This window comes from Urocitellus parryii, chromosome 4 (genome assembly GCF_045843805.1).
Source record: "Urocitellus parryii isolate mUroPar1 chromosome 4, mUroPar1.hap1, whole genome shotgun sequence".
NCBI lineage: Eukaryota > Metazoa > Chordata > Mammalia > Rodentia > Sciuridae > Urocitellus > Urocitellus parryii.
The window spans coordinates 55,586,648-55,612,382 of record NC_135534.1 but is presented as its reverse complement, the minus strand read 5'-3'; the positions used below and the strand labels follow the sequence as shown (position 1 = coordinate 55,612,382).

General features: G+C 34.6%; 2 protein-coding genes across 2 annotated transcripts; one reads left to right on the top strand and one right to left on the bottom strand.

The window, feature by feature from the left end:
• Nucleotides 1-10,957: 10,957 nt before the first annotated feature.
• On the bottom strand, nt 10,958-14,103 carry LOC144254407 (olfactory receptor 5P76). The gene is made up of 2 exons (XM_077797567.1): nt 14,030-14,103; nt 10,958-11,928 (listed from the first exon to the last, which is right to left on the bottom strand). Exon 2 carries the CDS (start codon nt 11,900-11,902, stop codon nt 10,958-10,960), a length of 945 nt encoding a protein of 314 aa, XP_077653693.1. The 5' UTR covers nt 11,903-11,928; nt 14,030-14,103.
• Nucleotides 14,104-24,452: 10,349 nt separating this feature from the next.
• Nucleotides 24,453-25,418, top strand: LOC144254704 (olfactory receptor 10T2-like). The gene has a single exon (XM_077798193.1). The coding sequence runs from the start codon at nt 24,453-24,455 to the stop codon at nt 25,416-25,418; it is 966 nt and encodes a 321-aa protein (XP_077654319.1).
• The last annotated feature ends 317 nt before the right edge of the window (nt 25,419-25,735 follow it).

Sequence of the window (25,735 nt, the reverse complement as noted above, 5' to 3'; positions counted from 1 at the left end):
AAGTTACAGTTGTTTCAGTTATGTTGTTGATTAAACTACTAGAAAGATGGACATCAGTGGACAATGAATCTCTCACTTGCAAGAATGGATAAAGAGAATTTAAAATGGTGAATACTTTGATATAAAAATCTATTGTACACACTTTAATTTCTTTAAGGTACATAAAAGTCTGCATATTATTTGCATGTATAATGTTATATGATATTGTATAATATTTATATATTTATTTAGACACATGCAAGAGATACAACAATAACCTAATCAAATAGAATGAGATATACCATATACCAGGAATGGGAAACCCAGTATCATTAAAATGCCAATCCTCAAAAAAATTAATGTGGAGATTCAATGCAATGTGAATCATGTTTTATAAGGACTTTTTCTATAAATTAGGAAGATTATTTGTGTAGATGTGCAAACTAATCAGAATAGTGAGAGCTGTTTAAGGAATGAAGAACAAGTTTTGGGGATTTGTACTGCATGCCTTCAGATATTACAGTGGACAAAAAGCCAGATAAATAATTTAAAAGTTGATGTATAAAATGACTAAGAACCTAAAAGTATAAATATGAAATGAACTAAGAAAGAAAATACAGGAAGTGGAAGATCATTTCAATAAATAGATAGTTATTGTTATCAAGAATCAAACAGATATCATTGAAATAAAATAATTTACCAAATTAAAATTTAATGAAAAGTATCACTAATAGTTTAGATGATGCAGAAGACATATTTTTTTCAGATATCAAAGACAAGATGTAAAATGTTTAAAAACTTGGCACTAGAAGTGATAATAGACCATGACCAAGATATTCAGGAAATATGGAACAATATGAAAAGACTAGATCTAAGGATCATTGGCATCAGGAATAAAGTGAGATACAAACTAAAAACATGTATAAACCTTTTCAGTGAAATAATAATAGAAAAAATTTCAAACCTGGAAAGTGAGATGGATATTCAAATATATGAGGTATTCAGAACTCCAAATAGATGAAATCATGAAAAATCCTCTTAAAGGCACATTATAATTATAATATCTAATAAACAGAACAAGAATTGAATTTTAAAAACTGACAGACAAAAACAGAAGGTCAGATTTAGATGTAAATGAATATGAATCACCACTTATTTTTCAGCCAGACTTTTAAAGCTAAGAAGGCTTTGATAATATATACCAAATTTTGAAAGAGTATGATTGCCAACCAAGATTGCTTTATTCAACAAAAATATCTTTCAGAATGGAAGGTGAAATAAAAGCCTTCCATGATGAGCAGAAACTAAAAGAAATTTATGACTACTAAACAGACACTGCAACAAATGCTTAAAGAAATATTTCATGCAGAGGAAATGCAAGCCAAACTTCAAAGAGAGCAAATGAGGGAATCCCACCAGAAGAGTAGCTTAGTGAAGGAAACCCAAGTGTAAATAAGACATTACAAATAAATCAAAATGACAGGAAATAATAATCATCTCTCTATGATGACACAGTAATGGTCTCAATTCTACAATTAAAACATGTAGATGGCTGAGTGGGTTAAAAAAACAGGACCCAACCTTTTTTAAAATTTTTTTTAATAGTTGCTCAAAACATTACAATGATCTTGACATATCATACAAGGACCCAACCTTTTGTTGTTTATTAGAGACTCACTTTATAAGCAAAGACATACAGGCTGAATATGAAAGGTTGGGAAAAAATATATACCATGCAAATGGAGTAGCTAGTCTCATATTTAACATAGCAGATTTCAAGCTAAAATTGATCAGAAGAAACATAGAAGATCACTTCATACTGGTAAAGGAGTCTCTCCAACAAGAAAATATAATGACTGTAGGTATTTATGCCTAAATGTTAGTGCACCTATTTACATAAAACACTACTAGACATAAAGTCCCAGATAGAATCTAGTACATTCCATTTGGAATGGAAATCATTAATAATAATAATAATAATAATTGCTGGCAAGAATGTGCAGGAAAAGCACACTTTTGGTGAAACTGCAAGTTAGTATATCGACTATGGAAAGCACTATGGAGATTCTTCAAAGGACCAGGGATGAAACCACTATGTATGACCCAGCTTATTTTATACCTTGGTATTTATCCAAAAGAACTAACATCAGCATACGGTAAGGATACCTGCATATCAATGTTTATAGTAGCATAATTCACAATCACAAAGTTATGGAACCAACCTAGGTGTCCCTCAATAGAAAAAGACAAAGAAAATGTCATTTTTCTCACCCATAAATAAGATGAAATTATGTCATTTGCTGGTAAATGGACAAATCTGGAGGACATCATGCTGAGTAAATTAAGCAAGATGAGTAAAGTCAAGGGTGGAATGTTTTCCTTTAGTATACAGAACCTAGAAAGAAATAAGGATTATTTTAATGGTGGGGGAGATCCTATTAAAATAGAAGGCAGATAAGAGGAGTGAAGGAAGGGGAATGAGGAAGAGAGATAATGGATGGAAAATGGAAGGAACAGCAGAATGAAATTAACCAAACTGTCATAAGCATGTATGAACACATCACAGTGAATTCCACTTTTATGTATAACTATAATGCTCCAATTAAAAAATAAATTCATAAAGAAGACTTACTACAAATCGAAAGTGATCGACACAGTATTATACTGGTGACATGAAAACATACAGATCACAGGAACATAAAAGACAGTCCTAAAATAGATCCACCTATATATTATTATACCTCTGGATAAATGTTAATGGCAGTTCAGTGGAGAAAGAGGTGATTCAATGGCCATAGATTTTACAGCATATATTACTTGAACAATTTCATATCCACATGGAAAAAATGAACAACATCACTTAAATCATACCAAACACAAAAATTAATTCAAAATGTTTCATAGACACAAAGATGAAAGATAAAAGGTTTCTAGAGCTAAATACAAGAAAAAAATCTTCATAATTTTAGAGCTTGCAAGAATTTTTCAGATAAAGATAATAAAATGATATATTAGAGTTTATTCAAATATTAACAGTTTGCCCTTAGTACATAAAAACAGAAAACTAAAAAGGAAAAAAAATTGTTTATAATAACTATATATAATAATGAGCTTACACATAGAAGGTATAAGAAACACTTAGAACTGAAGAATAAGACAACAAACATCCTAATTTTTTTAAATGGGAGAAATGTTGGAACAGGAACTTTATAAGGAGATGTACATATGACCAATAGCACATGAGAAGACACTTGATATATTATAAGTTATCAGATAAGTATAAATTGATGTGACAAAGAGATATCTATATAACCGTTATGATAATTAAAATTAAAGAACAATACCAAATGTGACATTTTGAGCAACTGGGAGTCTCAATATTGCCCATGGGAATATGAAACTATACAGCCGCTTTAGAAAGCTACTTTGCAATTTTTAAAAAATATAAACATATACAACCTGAAGACCCAGCATGCCTGCTCCTTTGTATTTACCTATGACAAGGTAAGACATATCATGCACACACTATCTGAAAGTTCATAGTACCAGATTTATTAACAGAGGACCCCAACTGAATAACCTCAAGCCAGTAACAAGTAAATGACAGAAACACGATATACCCATTTAAGGGGACCCTACTGAGCAATAAAAAGAATCAAATTAATGATGACATGAATGAATCTCAAAATCATTATGCTAGTAAAAGAAATCAAACACAACGAGGCATGTCATACGTGATGATTTTGAGTTCTAAAACTCAAAGTTATAAAACTTTGTAGGAAAAGCAAATCAATCTATATTATCTAGAAGTAAAAACTACAGGTACCTGGAACCAGGACAGAGGGAAGCAAAAAATGCACGTAGATATGAGGAATATTCAGAGGGTAATGGAAATGTTTTAAAAAGTTATTGAAATGGATAACAAAGAGGTTTACTATAAGGAAAAAATCTTTCTAGAATAACTTCATCAATTATATTGAATTATTTTTGCATCTAAGAAAAAAAAGAGCTTTTAAAAATCAAACAAATTCACTAATATGGCATTACGTAAAAACGTGGATGTGTAACCGATGTGATTCTGCAATCTGTATTTGGGGTAAAAATGGGAGTTCATAACCCACTTGAATCAAATGTATGAAATATGATATGTTAAGAGCTTTGTAACGTTTTGAACAACCAATAAAAAATCAAACAAGTTATTGATACCCACAACAGACTGACATGTATTTTCTATCTACTTTCTCCTTTTGACCCCTTTTCTAAACTCATATTTTCTGTTCTGTGATAGCAGCTGGTAAAAATGATTTAAAAGTTTTGAAGCTATTTGCTGCTATTGTGCTTAAAGGGTAATTGAATTATTCTTTCCTGCTTTAACTTTTTTTTAATGTATTAGTTAATTATAAACTCAAGTTTCTCTTTTTCTGCTCTGAAGATGCTTGAAGATGAATTCCACAAAGGCAAACATCTGTCTGTCTGACACATTTCTGACAGACTAGAACAGTGCCTGGAATGTAATTTCAAAATGAATAAATGAGTGAATGGACGAAATAACTTCTTCTCTAGGTTACTACTTCCAGAAATATAGTTAAAAGTTTTATTTTAAAATGTAACTGGCATATATTTTTTTCATAAATGATGGGATAGGATGAAGATAAAGCAAACAGAGAGATTACTGATTCAGGATAGCCACAGAGCTGCAGCATCAACATGTACCCCATCTATCTTTCGCACAAATTGTATCACAGACCATATAAAATCAGTGTGAACTCAGACTTCATGAACCATCCTCCAAATAGAGGCATAAGAAAAATATACAAATACCTAGTAATGAGGACCAATTAACAAGGAGCAGAAATTCTAGTACCACAAGGAACAAGTACAATACAACCCATAGATAGAAATTCAAACCTTATGACTATATGACTGCCAATGATGGTTGAGTATTATAGTTCTTTCCTCAGAGAGAAGGAACTGGATTCAGCAATCAGAATCAATACTTGTACTTCATTTTATTTTTAAAATTTGAGTCTGAATAATAAAGGACATAAAGTTATTATGTTGATTGGCACTCCATCTTCTGACAAGTTCTCCAAAAGGAGAGGAAAATGATCTAGTGAAGGAGCAATCTCAGGGGATTCCAGTAAAGATGAGAGAGAAGCATGACAAGGCATCAGGAGACTCTAGATGAAGATACACAACTGAAGTGCACCTTCAGTCCCAGCCCACAGGGAACAGTGGAGCATGAAAGGTACCTCAGAATGGTTCAACCTTGCAGCAATAGGGTATTTTGTTACTGATGGTTTTAAATCACTGTATTATTCAGCAGGTGGCTATGAGCCATCCTGGGTGTAATGACATTCACTTCCAGATTTTCCAGTCAGTGGTGCTCCTTTTCATCAAGAGCAATTTAAAAAAAAAGAAAAAAAAAAGAGCATTGCTGTTGATGCAAGGAATTGGATGTTAAGAAGCTTGAGGATATGTTCCCTGTCCTCATAAGATAGGTCCAAAAAGTCAAAAAAACAGGTCAACTTAGCATTGAAAAATTCAAATTAATTGTTACGTACAGTGACTAGTCCAATGTACTAATCAGCTTTGAGGTTTTGGTACCCAGTGGAGTCCATTCCAAGTGACCCTCTTAATACACTTTCTTCTTAATAGCTGTGCTTTCTGTCTTTATTATTATACATTATGCAAGTAAGGGATTCTTGGAGAAGATGGCATTTGTGCTGGTCAAGACTTGGAATGAGTTAACAGCAAAACAGCTGTGCTCAGAAGGAATATAAGACAGAACAAGGAAAATGTAGAATTCAATCAAGAAATACTATGTTCGGTGGATTATTATTTAGCCACAAAAAAGAAATCCTGTCATTTGCAACCAAATGAATGGTGTTATGGAGGATGTAAATGGTGTTATGCAGGCAAATCATTATGTTAAGTGAACTAAGCCAAGTACAAAAAGAAAAGTACTATACAATCTCACATATGGAATATAAAAGCTGGTCCCATAGAAGTTGACAGTAGAATGGTAGTTACAGGAGACCCGAGAAAGTAGAGGAAGGGGAAAACTTGGGAGAGATGCATCAATGGATACTGAGCTATAGTTATATAGGACTAAAAAAATTTAGGTGTGCTATTGCATGGTAGAGTGGCTATACATAATGATAATATACTACATGTTTCATAAAGCTAGGAAAAAGGATTTTGAGAAATAATGAAGACTTAAGGGAACATATATGTCTCATCTGACTTCAACAACATAAAATGTACATATGTCAAAATAACACATGGTACCCCAGAAATGTGAACAATACTTATAATTTTTTTGTGTTACTCAAAAAATAAATTTAAATAAAATAAATTTTAAAAGAGTACTTTTTAAAAATAAAAACACTTTTTATTGGTTGTTCAAAACATTACAAAGCTCTTGACATATCATATTTCATACATTTGATTCAAGTGGGTTATGAACTCCATTTTTACCCCAAATACAGATTGCAGAATCACATCGGTTACACATCCACATTTTTACATGATGCCATATTAGTGACTGTTGTATTCTGCTACCTTTCCTATCCTCTACTATCCCCCCTACCTAAAAAAACTTTTTAAAAAGATAAAAAGTGTTGACTGGTTTGCCATAAGATATGAAATTTTGAGGACAAATGATGGAGATGAGACTTCATAATGCAGATGATAGAGAATTTGAGGGACAAGATGATGAGAGAAGCAATTAGTAGCCATTTGCAGATGTCACAGCTTGACTAGGGATTTAGATAAAAGGGAATATTCTTTTTAAGCAGAGTCTTCTAAAGCAGAGTTGCTTCAAAAGAAAGCAGTAATAAGGATCATACAGAGTGTTCATTTTCTTCCTACCACCTTTGTTAGTTTCTCCTGGGAATAGTCTAAGGATACCTCATTCCTTTGCCTTGTGATTAGAGCAGAAGAGAACTGAAGGACTTGGAAATTTTTCAGAACCATAAAATAAATGGTAGTAAGCAGAGAGTAAATATGCCAGCTGGATTCACTTTCATGCTATGATACCTTTTTAACAAGTTGATTTTCAGTCATTTCCATAGTCATTCAGAAGAATAAGAACAAACTTGTCAAAAACTCCTATTATATGTCAGAATTTTAAAATCACACGTGTGGACATTTCAATAGAGGATAGAGTCACAGACACAAGACTTCTGGTATCTAAAGCAGTCTCCGGAGAATCATCTCCAGTGGCCCCAGGACTTTCATTAAAATCCTCATGGCTCTAAGCTGTACCTTAAGGAATGAAGAAGACACTAACTTTAAGTTACAAGAGACTCCAATTTCAGAGGGGACTCCACAGATATTCAAAGGGAAAAACTGCCTTAAAATTCATCTCTGAGTTACAACATATATGAAATCACAGGAAGAGCCACAGAAAGCAACCCCCAAGGTGTGAGAGTAAACTCTTCCGACAGCTTAGTTATCTCCTAACTCTAAAAGACTGGGAGGGGATTCTCTTTCTATACAAGGTGGCAATAAAAAAGGGTTTGTTGGGCTGGGATATAGCTCAGTTGATAAAGTGCTGGCCTCACATGCAGAAGGCCCTGGGTTCAATCCCAAGCATCACAAAAAAAAGGAGGGGGGATGTTTTTCACTTTTTACAATTAGCATTATTCTGTGTCATCAAATAATCAAATACCGATGAGGATTTATACCTTCACAGAAGGCACTGAAAAAACTGTGGGCACTATGGAGATAAACTGGAAATTAAGAAACTTGTCAGGTCTTTATTCTTGGTAGAGTTGAAACAAAAAAAAATGCAGGGTATAAGTTTTGAAAAACAGAAAATAAGATGACAAAACCCAGGTATAGAAAGAAGGGACGATCAGGAAAATAAATAGAAGGGTTGAAGCACTCTTACAGACAGGTGGTTTCCAATGGCTTCCAGGGTCATTGAGATAAATGAAAATAATAACATGTTGAAAAATCCCCTACCACTGCTGTGCTTGAATATTATGAGCAAAGCAGGATTTACCATCAACATATATAAGAAAATATTATAATTATCCAAAGTTCTCAAACAAAATTACTGATAAAGCTTGTGCAAATGACACATATAGTGCTATCCTTGAGATTTCTCTCCTTGGGGAGACTTCTCAAGAGCTGTGGTGTAAGTGGAGATGGATTTTTTGACAATGTTCTTCTAGCAATTCTGATATGTCCCCTAGTAGAAGAGCACTCGGGTAGATCAAGTGTGGTTTGATGCTACAGCAAACAGGGGTTGTATTTAGAATGCAAAACTAGTTTCTTTCTTCTTGGCTTTAAACAATCACAATCACTGCTGGCTTCGAGGAAGGTTTTTTTTTTTTTTTTTTTTTTTTTTAATAAAGGAAAGCACCTGTACCTTCTTTCAGAAGTGCTAGGTGACAGGATTCTTAGAACTCTTTGGAGAACATCCAACTATCTTCAGTATGTCTCAGAATAAAATAAAGGCTAAATCTATCATAGAATGTATTGGGAAGGAATTTGTAAATATGCTTGATTTCTGGAGGATATGGGACTCCACATTTTTCCAACAGCTACTGCACTAATCTTAGGCAAAAATGTACACTCTCTCAAGTTAGGAAGTAAGATGACAGATGCAACATTTTAAAATGAGACTCTTTCCTGCTTTATCCAGATGTCAAACTTGTGGGGGGAAAAAACTTTATTATCTCAATGCTCTGGAGGTGCACCTACTGCCCACATCCCCTTGGCAAATCAATCAACTCTCCAGTTTCATTTCAAACATAATCATTTTAATAGGATTTCTCTCTTGGAGTAACTATGCGGATATATGAGACAGCATGCCTGAAGCATGCATACAGATTAGAAGTTATTAACATCGCATAGCATGTGAGCAAAGGGAACGCAAAAAAGCATCTATAATGAAGTGATAGAGCATGATGATAGATTTGATAAAGAACAGCTCCTAGTGGGAGTGGGAAACAGGAGCAAGAGGCTGTGCAAAAATCTAAATGACTAAGAGAGTAGAATAGAGGAGACATTTTGAGTTAGGATCCCTCAGTGTAGAAAATGTGGACAATAAGAGAAACTGAGTTTTCTAATGAATTGAAGCAAGGGCTTGGAAAATGTGTAAAACTCTGATTGGAAGTAAATGAAGGAGGGGAAGGAAACAGGCAGAGAGAACACCATATGCCAAGGAGCAACCATCTAAAGGATCTGGGTGTATTTGGAAAATAGAGGACACTATTGTCTCACTAAGCATAGAGTAGGTAGAGGTGTGTGGTAGAGCTGAGCCAGGAGATGGGTCTTGCTATCAGTTTGTGAAGTGCACTGAAGCTCACACTGGGGTATTTGAATTTCCTCCTATCAACAGTATTTATCCAGGCACTGTTGTTGACACAGTGGTGATTTAATATATCCTGTATTTAGGAATCTAGCATCTGGTCACAGTGTGGTTACATGAAATGAAACTGTAAGAGTCTTGTGACAACAATGAAGGAGGTGCCCCATACATCTTATGGGGAGGATTCAAGACAGTAGCAGATGGATTTGAAAAACAGACATAAGAAGCCCAGGCATCTGGAATTCGGGAAGTGACTTCATGAATGTAAAGATGAGGAAAGATGAGTCTGATATAAGTTTTCTGTCTCTGTCTAGTGGTAAATAGGAAACTCAAGAAAGAGGACATGTCCGGTATGCTCTGGAAATCTTGCATTTAATACATGAAAGACATTTTGACACTGGCGATGTGCCAGAGGAAATTTAAGTATTTTTTCATATAGAGCGGCATTGGGGAGTGGTACAAAATAAGTAGTAACTGAAACAATAGGAATGCAAAACATTTTCCTTTAGAGGTTAATAGACTGGGAATCCTTCAGAGGAAAGTGTGTGGGGAGTGCTTTTAACCTCCCTGTCCCACAACAAGCTGAATTTTCTTAATGAGAATTATTTTTGTTTTACTCAGATCTTAGAAGCTCAGAAACCCTGCTCATTTCAACAGAGGAATTCAGCTAGTTTGACCTGTTAGAGGAATTCAGAATTGTCAGGAGTGGCTTCTCATGTTCCTCTTTTAGGACCCCACAAATGAGGCCAAAGGCAGAGGCCAGAAACACAGACCAAAATTTTATTGATCCACAAAGCCCATCCCCACAGACAATCATTTTACAAGAGGAATATTTCATGTAATTTTATTATTTTCTTGGACTTTGTAATTTCTTTCACAATATACACAGTCATAGCTAAAGCTCTCAGGTTTATCTCAGGATAAGCTGATGTTGAAAGGGACACAGAATTGTAGTATGTGTTAGACATCTATTATATAACAAACAGATGAGGTAATCATCTTAAGAGCGGAAATGGTGTTTGGCTTGGCTCATTGTTTTGGAGATTTTAGTTCCGGATAAGTTGACTCCACTGCTTTGGTACTGTGACAGTGTATCATGGCTGGGGTATTTGAATTTGCATCAGAGCAAACTGTTCACCTCATGATCAGTCAACGACAGGAGATAGGAGATATGGTCCCACTACCCCTTTGAGGGCATGGCCCCAGTGAGCTAAAGATGTCCCATTTGGCTGCATTCTTAAAGTTTCCGCCACTTCCCAAGAGAACACCAAAAGGACCAAGCCTTCACTACAGGGGCCTTTGCAGGACACTTAACATCCCAACTATAACAGGAGTGATGACTTGTTTTTTATGTCAGACAACAATGTTTTGAAAAAATATGAATACAACTTTAAAAGGATTTTCAGCAGATTTTGTGAGCCAATTTGTGTTCTAACTTTAAATTTGATTTGATTTTATTAAAGGTAACTCACTATGAGCTACTGACCTACAATGTCATCTGAAAATTGAAATACACCGTATGTTTACTGAAGAGCTCCAGACTGGATAATGACATGTTAATAGATACAGTTCAATCGCAGGCACTCATTTCCTTTTATAATTAAAACTATGGGATATTTTATTATGTCAAGTTGAATAAAATAGAAGGAATAACTAAGAAAATATTTTTCTGCCAAGCTGTCTCTTCAGAGCTCCCTTAATCTCCTGGTTCCTGAGACTATAGATGAGAGGGTTCAGCATGGGGATCACCACCATGTAGAACACAGACACCACCTTGTTCTGGTCAGTGGAGTAGCTGGACTTGGGCATCACATAAATGAAGGTAATGGTCCCATAGAACAGAGTGACCGCAGTGAGGTGGGAGGTGCAGGTGGAGAAGGCCTTGTGGCGCCCCTCAGTGGAGCTCATCCTCAGGATGGTGATGAGGATGTATATGTAGGAGATGGCAATGACAAACACTGTGACCACAATGATGGAGCCAGCAGAAAATGAAGGAACAACTGAGGGGACACTGACATCAGAACAGGAGAGCTTAACTAATGGAGCAAAATCGCAGAAAAAATGGTTGACTTGATTTGGTCCACAGAAGAGCAAAGAAAAGAAAGAAATGACAAAGGAGGAAGCATTGAGGAAACCCCCTGTATAAGCCACTACAAATAGCTGGAGACAGACTTGTGTGGACATTTTGGTGGAGTATAGCAGTGGGTTGCAGATTGCCACAAAGCGATCATAGGCCATGGCAGCCAGAAGGAAGCACTCCACTGTCCCAAAGAACACTGCTAAACCAAGCTGGGTGGCACACCAAAGGTAGGAGATGGCATTTCTCTCCACCAGGAAGTTTACAAGCATATTGGGTGTGACAGAAGACGAATAGCCTATGTCAGCAGAAGCTAAATGGCTCAGAAAAAAGTACATGGGGTGATGGAGCTGAGAAGAGACTCTGATGAGAAGGATCGTGCTGAGATTGCCACAGATGGTCACCAGGTAGATGCACAGGATGATCACAAAGAGGAAGACTCGGAGGACTGGATCCTCAGTTAAGCCCAATAGAATGAACTCTGTCACTGCAGTGTGGTTCCCATTGACCAGGGAATCCATGGGACAGTAGCTGCTGAAAAATGAACCTGTAAGGAAAACATGACATGAAAGTATTTATAAACATGATGGTTTCATTTTCATTAATTTATATGGGAAGTAAATAAAGATGGTCAAACACCAATAGTTATTTATGTGCAATAAATTACTGACCCTATCAGTAATTTTAAGTTGCTTCTAACAGAAATGCCCCAAAATTCCTTTATATAATCTTTTTTTCATATATTATATAGTTCCCAAAAATACACTTAAAGAAGATTTAAAGCCAAACAAAATACACAACAGTTGAAAATGACAAAAGTGAATGCTGAATATATTAGAAAAAAACATACGTAGAGTTTGAAAGACTTTAATTCTAGCTAATATTTATTACATGCTTCCTAATTCTTAGCTGTATTCTAAGAATTATATATATACATATTTCTTTATATATAGTTATTACATTATTCATATACTATTAATCACTTTTGTTATTTCTAGATTAATTAATAGAGTCTGAAGGATATTATGTAACTTGTACAAAGTTACGTATCAAATCACCAAATCAGAATATGAACTCTAGTAAATATGATTGTCCATTGTTTTAGTAACTATGTAATGATATCATTTAATACTAGTGAGCATGTAGTCCATTATGCCTGGTAATGAATGAACAGGAAGTTCTGTTAAGCCTCCTTGTAATTGAAGTGCAACAGGATTGCCTAGGTTAATAAATACTTCACAATACATATAAGTTAAATATGACCATTTTTTTAAAAGAAGCAATAAGTTTGTTCTTGATAAGTGATACATGAATTTCACATTAGGGTTATAAATGAGGTTGCTTATTATAAACTTTATAAAAATTTTTTTATATATTTGAAGCTGAAAATATTTTTTACTAAGTAGCTTAAAGTATCATAATCACTGTGAAATGGGCATGATTGAGAGTATATAAATATAATATTCTAGTAAATCAAATCACTTCCTACTATAACTGAAATTTTGTAGCATAAAATAATATCATTGTCAACATATTATACATAGCTGAATAAAGTATAGATAAAAAACTTAGGAAGAATCAAGCTAGGGGCCCAGGTTGACCACCTTCTTCAAATTCTCTGATGGTAAATACATCAAGCTTTTTCTAAAGTTTGCCTTGAAACTAAAGCATCCAGATGCTAAACAAAGTATTTATGCAAAGATTTTTTTCTTTAAATTTTTAGATCATTAATGTAAATATTTAAAAATGCCAAAGCATCTGAACATTAGCATTCTGGTAAAGTGCCAAGTTTGCAATAGTACTAAAAGACTTATGTGTAAAGAACAAGAAGATAATGCTAAGTGAAGTTAGCCAATCCCCAAAAAACAAATGCAGAATATTTTCTTTGATATATGGAAGCTTATTCATAGTGGGATGGGGGGCATTAAATTAATAGACAAACTCTAGATAGGGTAGAGGGGTGGGAGGGGAAGAGAGGGGGCATGGGGTAATTAATGATGGTTGAATATGATGATCATTATTATCCAAAGTACATGTATGAGGTCATGAATTGGTGTGAGTATACTATGTATACAACCAGAGATATGAAAAATTGAGGTATATATATATATTTATATATATAAAATAAGAGTTGTAATGACTTCCACTGTTATAAATAAATAAATAAATAAATAAGTTTGAAGAGGAATTGTTAGCTCAACATTTACTTATTTAGAGTTGGCACCAATGTGTTCTTCCTTGCTTGCTTAAAAACTGATTACTGTCAATTTTTTCTTTAAATTCCTATTTTATAAGGAAAAAACCCAAAGTATTTGCATTATTTTTATTAATATTTGTTTATTAACAAGACTGAATTTTTTTCTTTGGTTATGGCTCATCAATTTTTAATATATGTATTTTTGCAAATGGAAAAAAAAAAGAACAAGAATATTGGTAACTTGGGCTGTGACTGTTTCTTCCTTCCCCTGAAACCAATGGTGAAAACAGAGAAAATCAGCCAATATTGTCCACTAGCTCATAGCTTAATTATACCTGCTCTCTTTCCACACTACCTTTTGTGAGCATAGATAATTTTAGAGATTAAAGTCATCTCAAATGGTTAATAAAAATCAATGCATCCGATTCATTAACAAAAGTGAAAGTCTTACCTCTTGAAATAAGAACTCATTCATCTTTCAGCAATAGACCAAAAATATAGTGGTTATATAGTTGTCTTTTACTTTTGTTCTCCTCTGGGGATAAATCTCTGAAGACACTAGAGATTCAAACGTGAATTCAAAGGTATCATAGAGTATCATTATTTTCTGTAGTAGATATTGAGAAGTTCAATTAAAAAAAACAACAACCAATGCTTCAAGATTCTGTCAATTCTCAAGTGGTCAATTTGTTCATTTGTTTCTATATACCTGCATGATTTCATAATCTTTGTTTAATAATTACTAAAGAGTATAATATGTCTTATTCAAATTGTTTTATTCATAAACATTAGTTACAAGTGAACTGTGATATTTCTGATTAAGAAATACTCAGTGCTAAACTTCAGATATAAAATGCCAACCTTATCTTTGATCATTCAATATGTGTTTATGGATAATTATTGTGTATTGATATCTGTAACACATGCCATTATGTACCTTGGGGAATAGGATGTGAAACTTCAAGGAAAGTTGAATTTTAAGTAATAAATATGTTAAGTCATATACATTCATTGCAGAGCATACCTAAGTAAATAACTGTCTTGAGAGTTATATAAATAAGTACACATTTTTAAAAAGATGTTTGGATGACTTCCAGATAAGAAAGAGTCTCAAAGCACTGCTTCTTGAGTAGTGCCTCGTGGTGTAGCTGGTTCATAGTGAAATGCAAGAATCTTCAACTTGAAGACTTAGTCTCACCCTCATTCTCCTACTAATTCTAATTTAAGAATCTCCCATTTCAACCTCTGAAAACTCTCATTTGAAGAGTGGGTTTACCACAACTTAGATAATAAGAACCAATACACACGTAGAGCTCACTTTATGCTAATAACTATGATAAACATTTTACACTCATTTAATCCTCACAACAAATTGATGAGGTTGATACTTTTATTGTTCTCATTGTTTAAATGAGAGAACTGACACTGAAGAATTCAAACAATCTGTCCTAGACAGTTCCACCTCACTGTCAGATTCCTGCTTCCAGTACCATCCAGCAAAGTGTCGCTTCCAGGCTCCACTCTTTCTCTCTTTCTCTGAAGCTTATGACCTTCTGGGAGGCCATCTGCCAACTATTGAGTCTCTGTGCAAGACTTTCCAGATGTGGAAGCAGCTAAGGTCCCTGAGCACAGCCCCAAGTATTGTAGGCTGGAATGCAATGCATACACATAACCTTAGCTTTCAGATGGACAATTCTAGAAGTCCATCTCTGAGTTTTTACCTTGTCATAGTTGAACCAAGTTGCAGTTGCTCCAGCTATGACTTGGATTAAACAACCAGGAAAATGAACATCAGGAGAACAATAGATCTCTTACTTGCAAAAATGGATAATCTAAAATGCTGAATATCTTGTTAATGTAAAAATCTATTGTAGTCCTTTCCATTCCCTTAAGATACATAAAACTCAGGGTAGGGTGTGGCTCAGAGGTAGAGTGCTTGCCCAGCATGTGTGAGGCACTGGGTTCGATTCCCTACACCGCATAAAAATAAAATAAATGTATTGTGACCTCCTATAACTAAAAACAAATAAATACATATTTAAAAAATAAATAAAACTCACCAACTAAACAATTTATATTATTGCCTTGTGGTATATTTTTGGAGAAGTATGTCAGATATAACAATGATAACATAAAGGTAGCATGAAAAAAAATAAAAATATAAAGTCTCAGAATCTTTGTTTCATAAAATTACTACACTATCAACTGTACATATGCTGCAAAAATTTAAAAACATAAATTATAATCTTGAGAAAAATCATTTTAAAAGTAATGCAAAGAAATATGACTAAAATACCAGAAGACAAATGAGAATGGAAGTAAAAATTTTTAAATAATCCAAAAGAGGGCAGGAAATGGAAAGAGAAAAATTAAAAGTTTGATCGGGAATATCTATGAATACATATCAATCAATATCACTCTTAATGGTGAAATACTAAATATGTTATATCTTTGTTGGGGTAAAAGGTAATAAAGTCTACCCTTAACACACTTTTATTCAATATTATAGTGGAGGTGTCAGATATTGAATTAAGTTAATTAACAGCAATGTAGAAAAAACACAAAGATTAAACAGAAAAAAAGTAAAACTCTCCATTTGTACACAGTTGTTTTTGCAGGAAATTCTAAGAAATCTAAAATATATACTAAAACTAAGTCAGTAAGATAACACAATAAAACCATCAAAAATGTCCAAGCAATTTTATTTTTTTTATTATTTTTTTTTTAGTGATGCTGGGGATTGAACTCAAGGCCTTGTGCATGCTAGAGAAGCACTCTACCCACTGAGCTACATCCTCAGCCCCCCAAGCAATTTTATTTTTATGGGCTAATATCAAAACAGAAAATACTTATATTTATAATACAACAAAAACATAAATATTTAGGAATAAATTTACAAACATCTGTGAAAATCCTGCTCACTAATAATTTTAAAGAAAAATTAAAGAAGACCTAATTAAATAGAAAGAGATATACCACATTCATGGAATGGAAATCAATATCATTAAGTTGTCAATGCTTCAAAAATGGATCTATAAATTCAATGCAATGTGATTAATGTTCTAAAGGCACTTTTTGTATAAATTAGCAAGGTAATTCTGTATAGATTGCAAACCAAACAGAATAGTGAGAGCAAGTTTAGAAAACTGACAAGTTTACAGGATTCACATTGCATGACTTCAACACTCACCACAAACTAAATTAATCAAGACAATATGATATTGGTGAAATCATAGACATACAGATCACAGGAACAGAAAAGACAATCCAAAATACGTCCATGTTTATACCATGTTTATATCTGACCTTTGTTTTGGGACAAATGTAAAGACAATTCAGTGGAGAAAGAGCTTTTAGCATATATTACTTAGACAACTACATATCCATGTGGAAAAAATGAATAACTATTAACTCATACAAAACACAAAAATTGAATTAAGATATTTCATACATAAATATTAAAGACAAAATTAAAATATTTTTCCATTAAATATATAAGAAAATATAATTTTAGAAATTGCAAAAATAAAAGAAATTAAAATGACATATCATATTTTGTTAAAATGCAAAATGTTGGCTCCTCAAACAAAAAAATGAAAAACTGAAAAGGAAAAGCAAACATTTGCAATATATATGTGACAATGAGCTTGTATATAGAATCCATAAAGAAATCTTAGAATTGAATAATAAGATAATAAAGAATCCATATTTTTTTTAATGGGGAAAATATTTCAACAGGTGCTTCATAATAGGGTATACACCTGACCAATAACACAATTAGAACTTCAGTAAGTTCTAAATAATTGTTACAGATATTTAATTTGATAAACTGCACCTATTAGCTTTGAGGTTTTGGAACACAGTGGAGCCCATCCAAAGTGCTCCTCCTAATAGACTTCCTTCTTAATGACCATAATTTCTTTTTTATTATTTCTTACATACATCACAATAGAGGAGTGCATTACATTCATAATTTTTTGCATTGCAATTCTTAATACACCTTCATGCCACAATTTACCAAATCTCTGTTTGTATATAAGGTATGTTGACAGCAGATTCACATCTTCATACATGAATTTTGTATAGTGATGACCATAATTTCTGTTTTTATTATTACATATTATGCAAGTAACAGCATCTTGGTTGATATGGCATTTGTGTTGAATAATTAATGATTGGCAAAATTTGAGATTAGTTAAGTTCCAAACATCTTTCCAGATGTAAGAAATATGACAACAAGAAAAATGCAGAATTCAGTCAAGAGATATTGTGCTCAATGGAATACCATTTTATCATGAAAAAGATGAAATCCCATAATTTGTGACAACATACATGGTATTATGCAGGCTGTAAAAGGTGTTATGCAGGCAGATAATTGTGTTAAGTGAACTAAGCCAGGCACAGAAAGACAAGTACTATAGGATCTCGGACATACACAGATTATAAAAAGTTGGTCCCATGGAAGTTGAGATATGAATAGTGGTTACAGGATGCAAGAGGGAAAGTGGAAGAGATTTATCAATGGATACTAAGTTATACTTAAATAGGAATAAGAAATTCTGTTGTGATATTGCACTGGAGAGTGACCATATATAATAATAATATAATATGTATTCCAAAAAGCTAGAAAAATGATTTTGAAAGTTTTTACCATAAAGAAATGATGAATGTTGGAGGAGATGGATGTCTCATCTGATTTCAACAATATACGATATACATATGTGTCCAAAAGCCACATGGTACTCCACAAATATGAACAATTACTATGCTCTTATGTATTACTCAAAAATAAATTTAAGAAGTTTTTAAGAATATTTTTTAAAAGATAAAAAGTGTTGACTGGTTTGCCATAAGATGTAAAATTTGAGAACAAATGTTGGATAGAAGACTTGATAATACATTGGGTTGAAGATAAGACAGATGATAAATAATTTGAGGGACAAGATGATGAGAGAAGCAATTAAGAGCCATTTGCAGATGTCACAAATGTCACTGTATAATTGTGGATTTGGATAAAAGTGAATATTCTTTGTAGGCAAAGTCTTCTACAGCAGAGTTGCACCAAGAGAAAGCAGTAACAAGATTCATACTGAGTGTTCATTTTCTTCCTACCTACCTTCACTTGTTTCTCCTGGGAATAGTCTCATGACACCTCATTTTTCTGCCCTGTGAATAGAGTATTAGAGAACTGAAGGACTTGGAAATTTTTCAGAATCATAAAATAAAGGTTTTAAGCAGAGAGTAAATATGTCTGCTGGAATCACTTTTATGACAAAATATCTTTATAATAATTCATTTTGAAGAATAAGAACAAACTTATCAAAAAATCCCATTATATGTTAGAGTTTTTAAAGTACATGTGTGGACATTACAATAGAGGATAGAGCCACAGACACAAGACTTCTGGTATCTAAAGCAGTCTCAGGAGAATAGTCTCTAGTGGCCCCAGGACTCTCATTAAAATCTGCATGGTTCCAAGTTCCACCCTAAGGAATGAAGAAGACACTAACTTTAAGTTACAAGAGACTCCAATTTCAGAAGGGACTCAACACAGACATTCAAAGGGGAAAACTGCCTTAAAACTTATCCCTGAGTTATAACATATATGAAATCCAGAAGAGCCACAGAAGGCAACCCCTGAGTTGTGAGACTACACTCTTCTTACAGCTTAGTTACCTCCTAACTTCAAAAGACTGGGAGGTGATTCTCTTTCTTTGCAAGGTGGGAATAAAGGGAGTTTATTTTTTCACTTCTTATAATAGACATTATTCTATGTCTTTGAATAATATAAGGCCTATGAGTGTGATAGAAGGTATTGAAATATCTGTGGAAACAGGTAAGTTGTAAATTAAGGATAGTGCCAGTTCATTCTTGGTAAAGATGAAAATTGTATGGGGAAAAGACTGTAAGAACTGAAAACACAGAATAAGATGGCAAAACCCAGCTGTATAAAGATGGTAAGGTTTGGAGAAAACAAATAGAAAGTTTGACACAGTGTTACAGGCATCTTGTTCTCCAGTGGCTGCCAAGGTCACTGGAGTGATTAAAATAATGTCATACTGACAAAGCTCCTACCACTGCTGTGCTTGAATAGTATGAGCAAAGCAGGATTCATCATCAGCACATATGACAAGGATCATAAAATCAAAGACTCTTTAACCAAAATCACTGATGAAGATTGTGTAAACTACACATACCCTGATATCTTTGAATCTTCTCTCCATCAAGAGCTTGTGATAAGTATGAGTGATGCTGAAGTTTGAAGACTTTTTTTTTTCAGCCTGTTTGTTTTTCACTACTCATTCAATTGAGCAAGAATGGGGAAAACATCAATTCGTGCATTCACATTACTAAGTGATATGATTCTTCAAATCTGTTTGGAGATGTTTATAGCAGTACATTTCATGTTTATAGCAGTACAATTCACAATAGCCAAGTTAAAGAACCAACCTAGGTGTCCATCAACAGATGAATGGATAAAGAAAATGTGGTATATATACACAACAGAATTATAGTCATCCATAGAGAAGAATGAAATGATGGCATTTGCAGAAAAGGAGGTATAACTGCAGAATATCATTTTATGCAAAATAAGAAGACTCAGAAAATTAATGTACTTATGCTATTTTATATGTTTCTCTTCTACAGAAGCCAGAGAGAAAAAGGCAGGGAGGGATCTCATGAAAATAGAAGGAAGATCAGTAAAGTAGATAAAATTAGGGAAAAACAGGAGGAACTGGGAATGAAATTGATTGAAGTATGTCATGTGCATGTATGAATATGTCACAATGAAACCCACTTTTGTGTATAATTATTGTGCACCAATTTAAAATTGCCTAAGATAACCCAAGCAATAAAGAAACTACCAATTTCTCAGAAAACTGCTTATAAAAATAAATAAGTAGCCAGGCACGGTGGCACACGCCTGTAATCCCAGCAGTTCAGAAGACTGAGACAGGAGGATCACAAATTGAAAACCAGCTTCAGCAATTGCAAGGCGCTATGCAACTCAATGAGACCCTGTCTCTAAATAAAATACAATAGGGCTGAGGATGGGGCTCAGTGGCCGAGTGCATATATACATATATAAAGAAAGAAAGAAAATTGCCTTAGAAAAGAAAGTCAATAGCAATGTTGACTAATAACATAACAGGTCAGAAGTAAAAAGTATCCATTTGGAGAACATCCAGCTATCTTTACTATGTGTCAAAAAGTATTTACTAATACACTTAAGTAAAAATAATGGAAGCGTTTGTGGAGAATATGGGATTCTGTGTTTTTCCAACAGCCGTTGCACAATTCTTAGTCAAATATCTAAGAATATTTGACTTACATTAACATTAACCGACTTTGACTGTATAATGAAGGATACAACATTTTAAAACTAGTCTGTCTCTTCCCTACCTTATACAGATGTCAAGATATGAAAAGAAACTTTTTTGATTTTTTTTTTCTTTCTCATCACAGTACAATAGGTTGGGAAACAAGAAGAAATGACACCACTGCAAGGGAGAGTTAGAGAGGCTTCCCAGGGCAAGTGACATTTGAATGATCTTTTCAGTACAGTTAGGTTTTCATCAGGCAAAAAAAAAAAAAAAAGACAGAATGAACATTTTAAGTAAGACAAACAAGATGTGCAAAGTAGAAGAACGAGGAACTGACTTCCTGAATTTGGAAAACAACAGACTATTCTCACACAGGGGAGGCTGGCAGCAGGAAATGAAGATGGACAGGTGAGACCTTGAACCCATGCTAGAGTAAGTCCACATGTGGAAACTTAAAATCAATTAGCCATGCAAGTGGTTCTCCAGACTCTCAACACTCTGCAGCAAGTATGCTCTGGAGGTGCACCTACTGCCCACGTCACCTTGGCAAATCAAGCACATCTCCAGTTTCATCTCAAACAAGACCATCTTAATAGCATTTATATCTTTGGGTAGCTATGAGGATCTATGAGACAGCATAGCTGAAGCATGCATACAGATTAGAAGTTATTAGCATTTTATGGCATGTGAGCAAAGGGAACTCGAAAGGCATCTATAATGAAGTGATAGAACATAGACTTGATATAGAACAGCTCCTAGACAGGAGGCAAGAGGTGGTACAAAAATCTAAATGAGTAAGATAGCAGAATAGAGGAGACCTTTTGAGCCTAGAAAAAGTGGACAATAAGAGAAACTGAGTTGTCCAATGAATTGAAGCAAGGACCTGGAAAACATGTAAAACTCTGATAGTACAATGAAGGAAGGAAAGGAGACAGGCAGAGAGAACACCATATGCCAAGGAGCAGTCATCTAAAGGATCAGGGTGTATTTGAAAAATAGAGGACATATTGTCCTACTTAAACATAGGGCAGGTAGAGGCTAAGCCAGGAGATTTATCTTGCTCTCAGTTTGTGAAATGCACCGAAGCTCACGTTGGGGTATTTGAATTTCCTCCTATCAGCAGTATATAGCCAGGCACTGTTGTTGACAGAGCAAATATATCCTGTATTTAGGAATCCAGCATCTGGTCAGTGTGGTCACATAAAGTGAACCTGTAAGAAAGAGACTTGTGACACACATTGAAGGAGGTGCTCAATTCATCTTATAGGGAGGCTTCAAGGCAGTAGCAGAGGGATTTAAAAAACAGACATAAGGAGTCCAGACATCTGGAATTCTGGAAGTGACTTCACGGATGTAAAGATGAGAAAAAGTAAAAAACAGAGCTCATGATAGCTCTTTAATATCTACAAATAGCCCAAATAGAAAACTCAGGAGGAAGAATATGACTGGTTCTGCTTTGAAAATTTTGCACTGAAAATCTGGTGTTGGAGAGATTCCAGAAGAAATTTTAAGTATTTTTTTCATAGAGACTGGAATTAGAGGGTGGTAAAAAAATAAGTGGTAACCCAAATAATAAGAGTGGAAAAGATATTCCTGTAAAGGTGACTATAATAGACTGGGAACCTTCAGAGGAAAGACTCTTTGTGGAATGGTCTCAAAGAGAAGCTGTGTGAGTCTTGGTTGAAGATTGCTTGAGTAGACCTGTGGCCCACCTTCAGGTCTTTATGGTAGCTGAGACTTGTGTCTATAATGTTCTCTCCCCTAATCTTTATGTATTGCTTACAGATTGTCATTCACCTCTCATTTAAGTTTATCGCATCCTCAGAGAGGGCTTCCCTGACTGCATAAACAACAATAGTGATACACTCCCATTTGACAGAGGTGCTACATGTCTGGTACTAATGTGTTTCCCATGCAGTTAATCTAATGGCATATCATAGACATTAGTCAATTCATGACATTTGATAGCCAATTAAATACTCCATACCTCACTTTCATCTTTTGTAAATCCAAATGATAATTCCCACTTCACAGACATGTGAGGATTCTGTGAGGCAGAGTTGCCTAACCCCAACATGTTTTCTGGCACAATACCAGTACTGAATAGTTGCTAATTAACTTCTACTCTATTCTATAGCCAAAATCATAGAAAACAGCAACTCTTCAAATAACAATATAGTTTCATCTTTTGTCTTTTTTTTCCTTAATCTTTGTAAATCCTATAATTTACAGTGTCTCTTTCTCCCTCCCTCTCTCTCCCCTCCCCAACACCTCCATTTTCCACCCCTGCTTTCTTATTATTTTTCTTTCCCTTCATCTTTGTGCCAGAAGTTAAAATCAAAATTCTTTGGAGATTCATCATATTGGTTTCCTGCCTGTGTCTCCCACATGAACTGATGTTTGATGAATAAATGAAATAGAAATGTGACTTGAAAAATTGATCTAAGGAATTTGAGTTTATTCCTTTCAGGTCTGGAATGCAAAGACCATTTACCAAGCATACTAGCTAGAAAATATCCTGGAGATTCTACCCAAAAATTCAAAAGTTGATCCAGATATCATGACCAGAATATGACATTTTGGAGTGAGATAGTACTTCCAAATTCATTTGACTCCAAGGTAGCCCATTATATTTTAGGAGGCTGTTTGAAAAGAATTTTGATGAAAATTTCCTAAGAACTTTAAAATCATTGATGTGTTTTAAGAATTTGTTAAGAACTACTAATAGAGTATGTTACAAGCATCAAATATTATCATGGACCGGAACCCAGCAGAAGTAGCAAGTATAGTACATTTATCAGGTCTAGTCATTTTCACAATGGAATCACTCTGGAAGCCACTGGATGGTGGGGTGCTCTGATTTAAACAGAATTGCACTGAGAACAATATCAAAGTTCTTTTAGAAATTTTCACTGATGTCTTCAAAATGTTTAAATATTACACACATCATTTTAAATAACTTAAATGATTGAGTTATTTTATTTGTTCAATCCCAAGTGCCAGTGTACCATTAGATTACAAGAAGTATTTGAAAAATATGGTATCACAAAACCAGTGGATGAAAGCAAAGAGATTTTATTCATATTTTCCCTCTTCCATGCAGATCCTAAATGGAGAAGGGAAGGATCAAGAGGTTGTATGAGTAGAATCCAAGAAGATATTTGGTCCCTCTCTATGGCATAATAATTCTGTACTAGAATCATCACTTGAGCTTCTGGACCTTGATTACAGTTAGGTATATTTAACTCCCTCTTTTCCAGCTCTTTCTTAAGAATTGTCTTATCATAAGTCTGGTATGGTGGCACATGCCTATAGTCGCAGCTACTTGGGAGGCTGAGGCAGGAGGATTGCTTGAGCTCACAAGTTTGAGACCAGCCTATGCAACATAGTGAGACTCCAACCAAAAAGAAAGAGAGAAAATGAGTCTAACACTTGCTCTAGATTAATGTACAGGTGACATCAGTACAGAAGAAGGTTTTTATGAACATCTCAGAGTCTTGACCTCAAGCATATATACACCTATCATGTAAAGCTGCTGTCACCAAGAAGATGGGCAATCACACAGCAATAAACACTTTCCTTCTGTGGGGATTTTCCAGTTTCTCAGACCTGCAGAATCTCCTCTTTGTAGTGATTTTCTCCTCCCATGTGACCATCCTACTTGCAAATGTGTCCATAATGGTGGCCATCAAGCTCAGTCACAACCTCCACACCCCCATGTACTTTTTCCTCTTTGGCCTGTCCTTTTCAGAAACCTGTACCACGATGGTGATCATTCCCCGCATGCTAGTGGACTTGCTCTCAGAGAGCAAGACCATCTCCCCTCAGGAGTGTGCCACACAGATGTTTTTCTTCTTTGGCTTGGGAGGCAATAACTGCTTCATTTTGTCTGCCATGTCCTACGACCGTTACACTGCCATCCACAACCCACTTCATTATCCCTTCCTGATGACAAGAAAGTTCTGCTTCCAGCTCATGATGACTTCTTGTTTGGTTGGGTTCTTGGTTTCTCTGTGCATCACCATCATTATATTCAACTTCTCTTTTTGTGACTCTTACACCATCCAGCACTTCTTCTGTGACATCTTACCCGTGGCCAGCCTTGCTTGTGATTACAATTCCTATCATGCAATAGCTATTTTTATGCTTTCTGCCTTAGTGTTGGTGGGCAGCTTCATTTTAATTTTGATATCTTACATCTTCATTTTGTCCACAGTTTTGAAAATGCCTTCTACAAAGGGGAGGTATAAGGCCTTCTCGACTTGTTCCTCTCACCTCACCGTGGTGTCCATTCACTATGGATTTGCTTGTTATATCTACCTGAGACCAAAAAACATCAGCTCCTTCGGTGAAGACATGCTGATGGCCATGACATACACAGTGCTGACACCTCTGCTGAACCCCATCGTCTATAGTCTAAGGAACAAAGAAATGAAGATAGCCCTTAGGAAAGTACTAGGCAGTGGCAATAGGTTTATTTCTCAGATGATAAATAAAAGAGCCCTGAACATTTAAAAGAAAATTACAGAATGTTGATAAATAAAAGTGGATGAAGTGGAATGCATCTAATAAAAACCATAACTTTTGTACAAAGCAACTTAAATATTATCTGATTACCTGATATGTCCTTGCTTTACCATTTTCCTACTACAAACATAACACAATTTTAAAATATTTTCCAACATTATAATACATATGCACATATAAATGTAATAAACATAACAAACATATTTGGAACATAGAACTTTCATAATAGCAGTTGCCTATAGGGAAGGAAGAAAATTATAAAATTGTCTAAAATTTGAATGGCAGTATATTGATTGGGGATCCAG

Bases quoted from the DNA above. Each gene is read 5' to 3' on its own strand.
- LOC144254407 (XM_077797567.1), bottom strand. From the start codon at position 11,902: ATGGATTCCCTGGTCAATGGGAACCACACTGCAGTGACAGAGTTCATT.
- LOC144254704 (XM_077798193.1), top strand. From the start codon at position 24,453: ATGGGCAATCACACAGCAATAAACACTTTCCTTCTGTGGGGATTTTCC.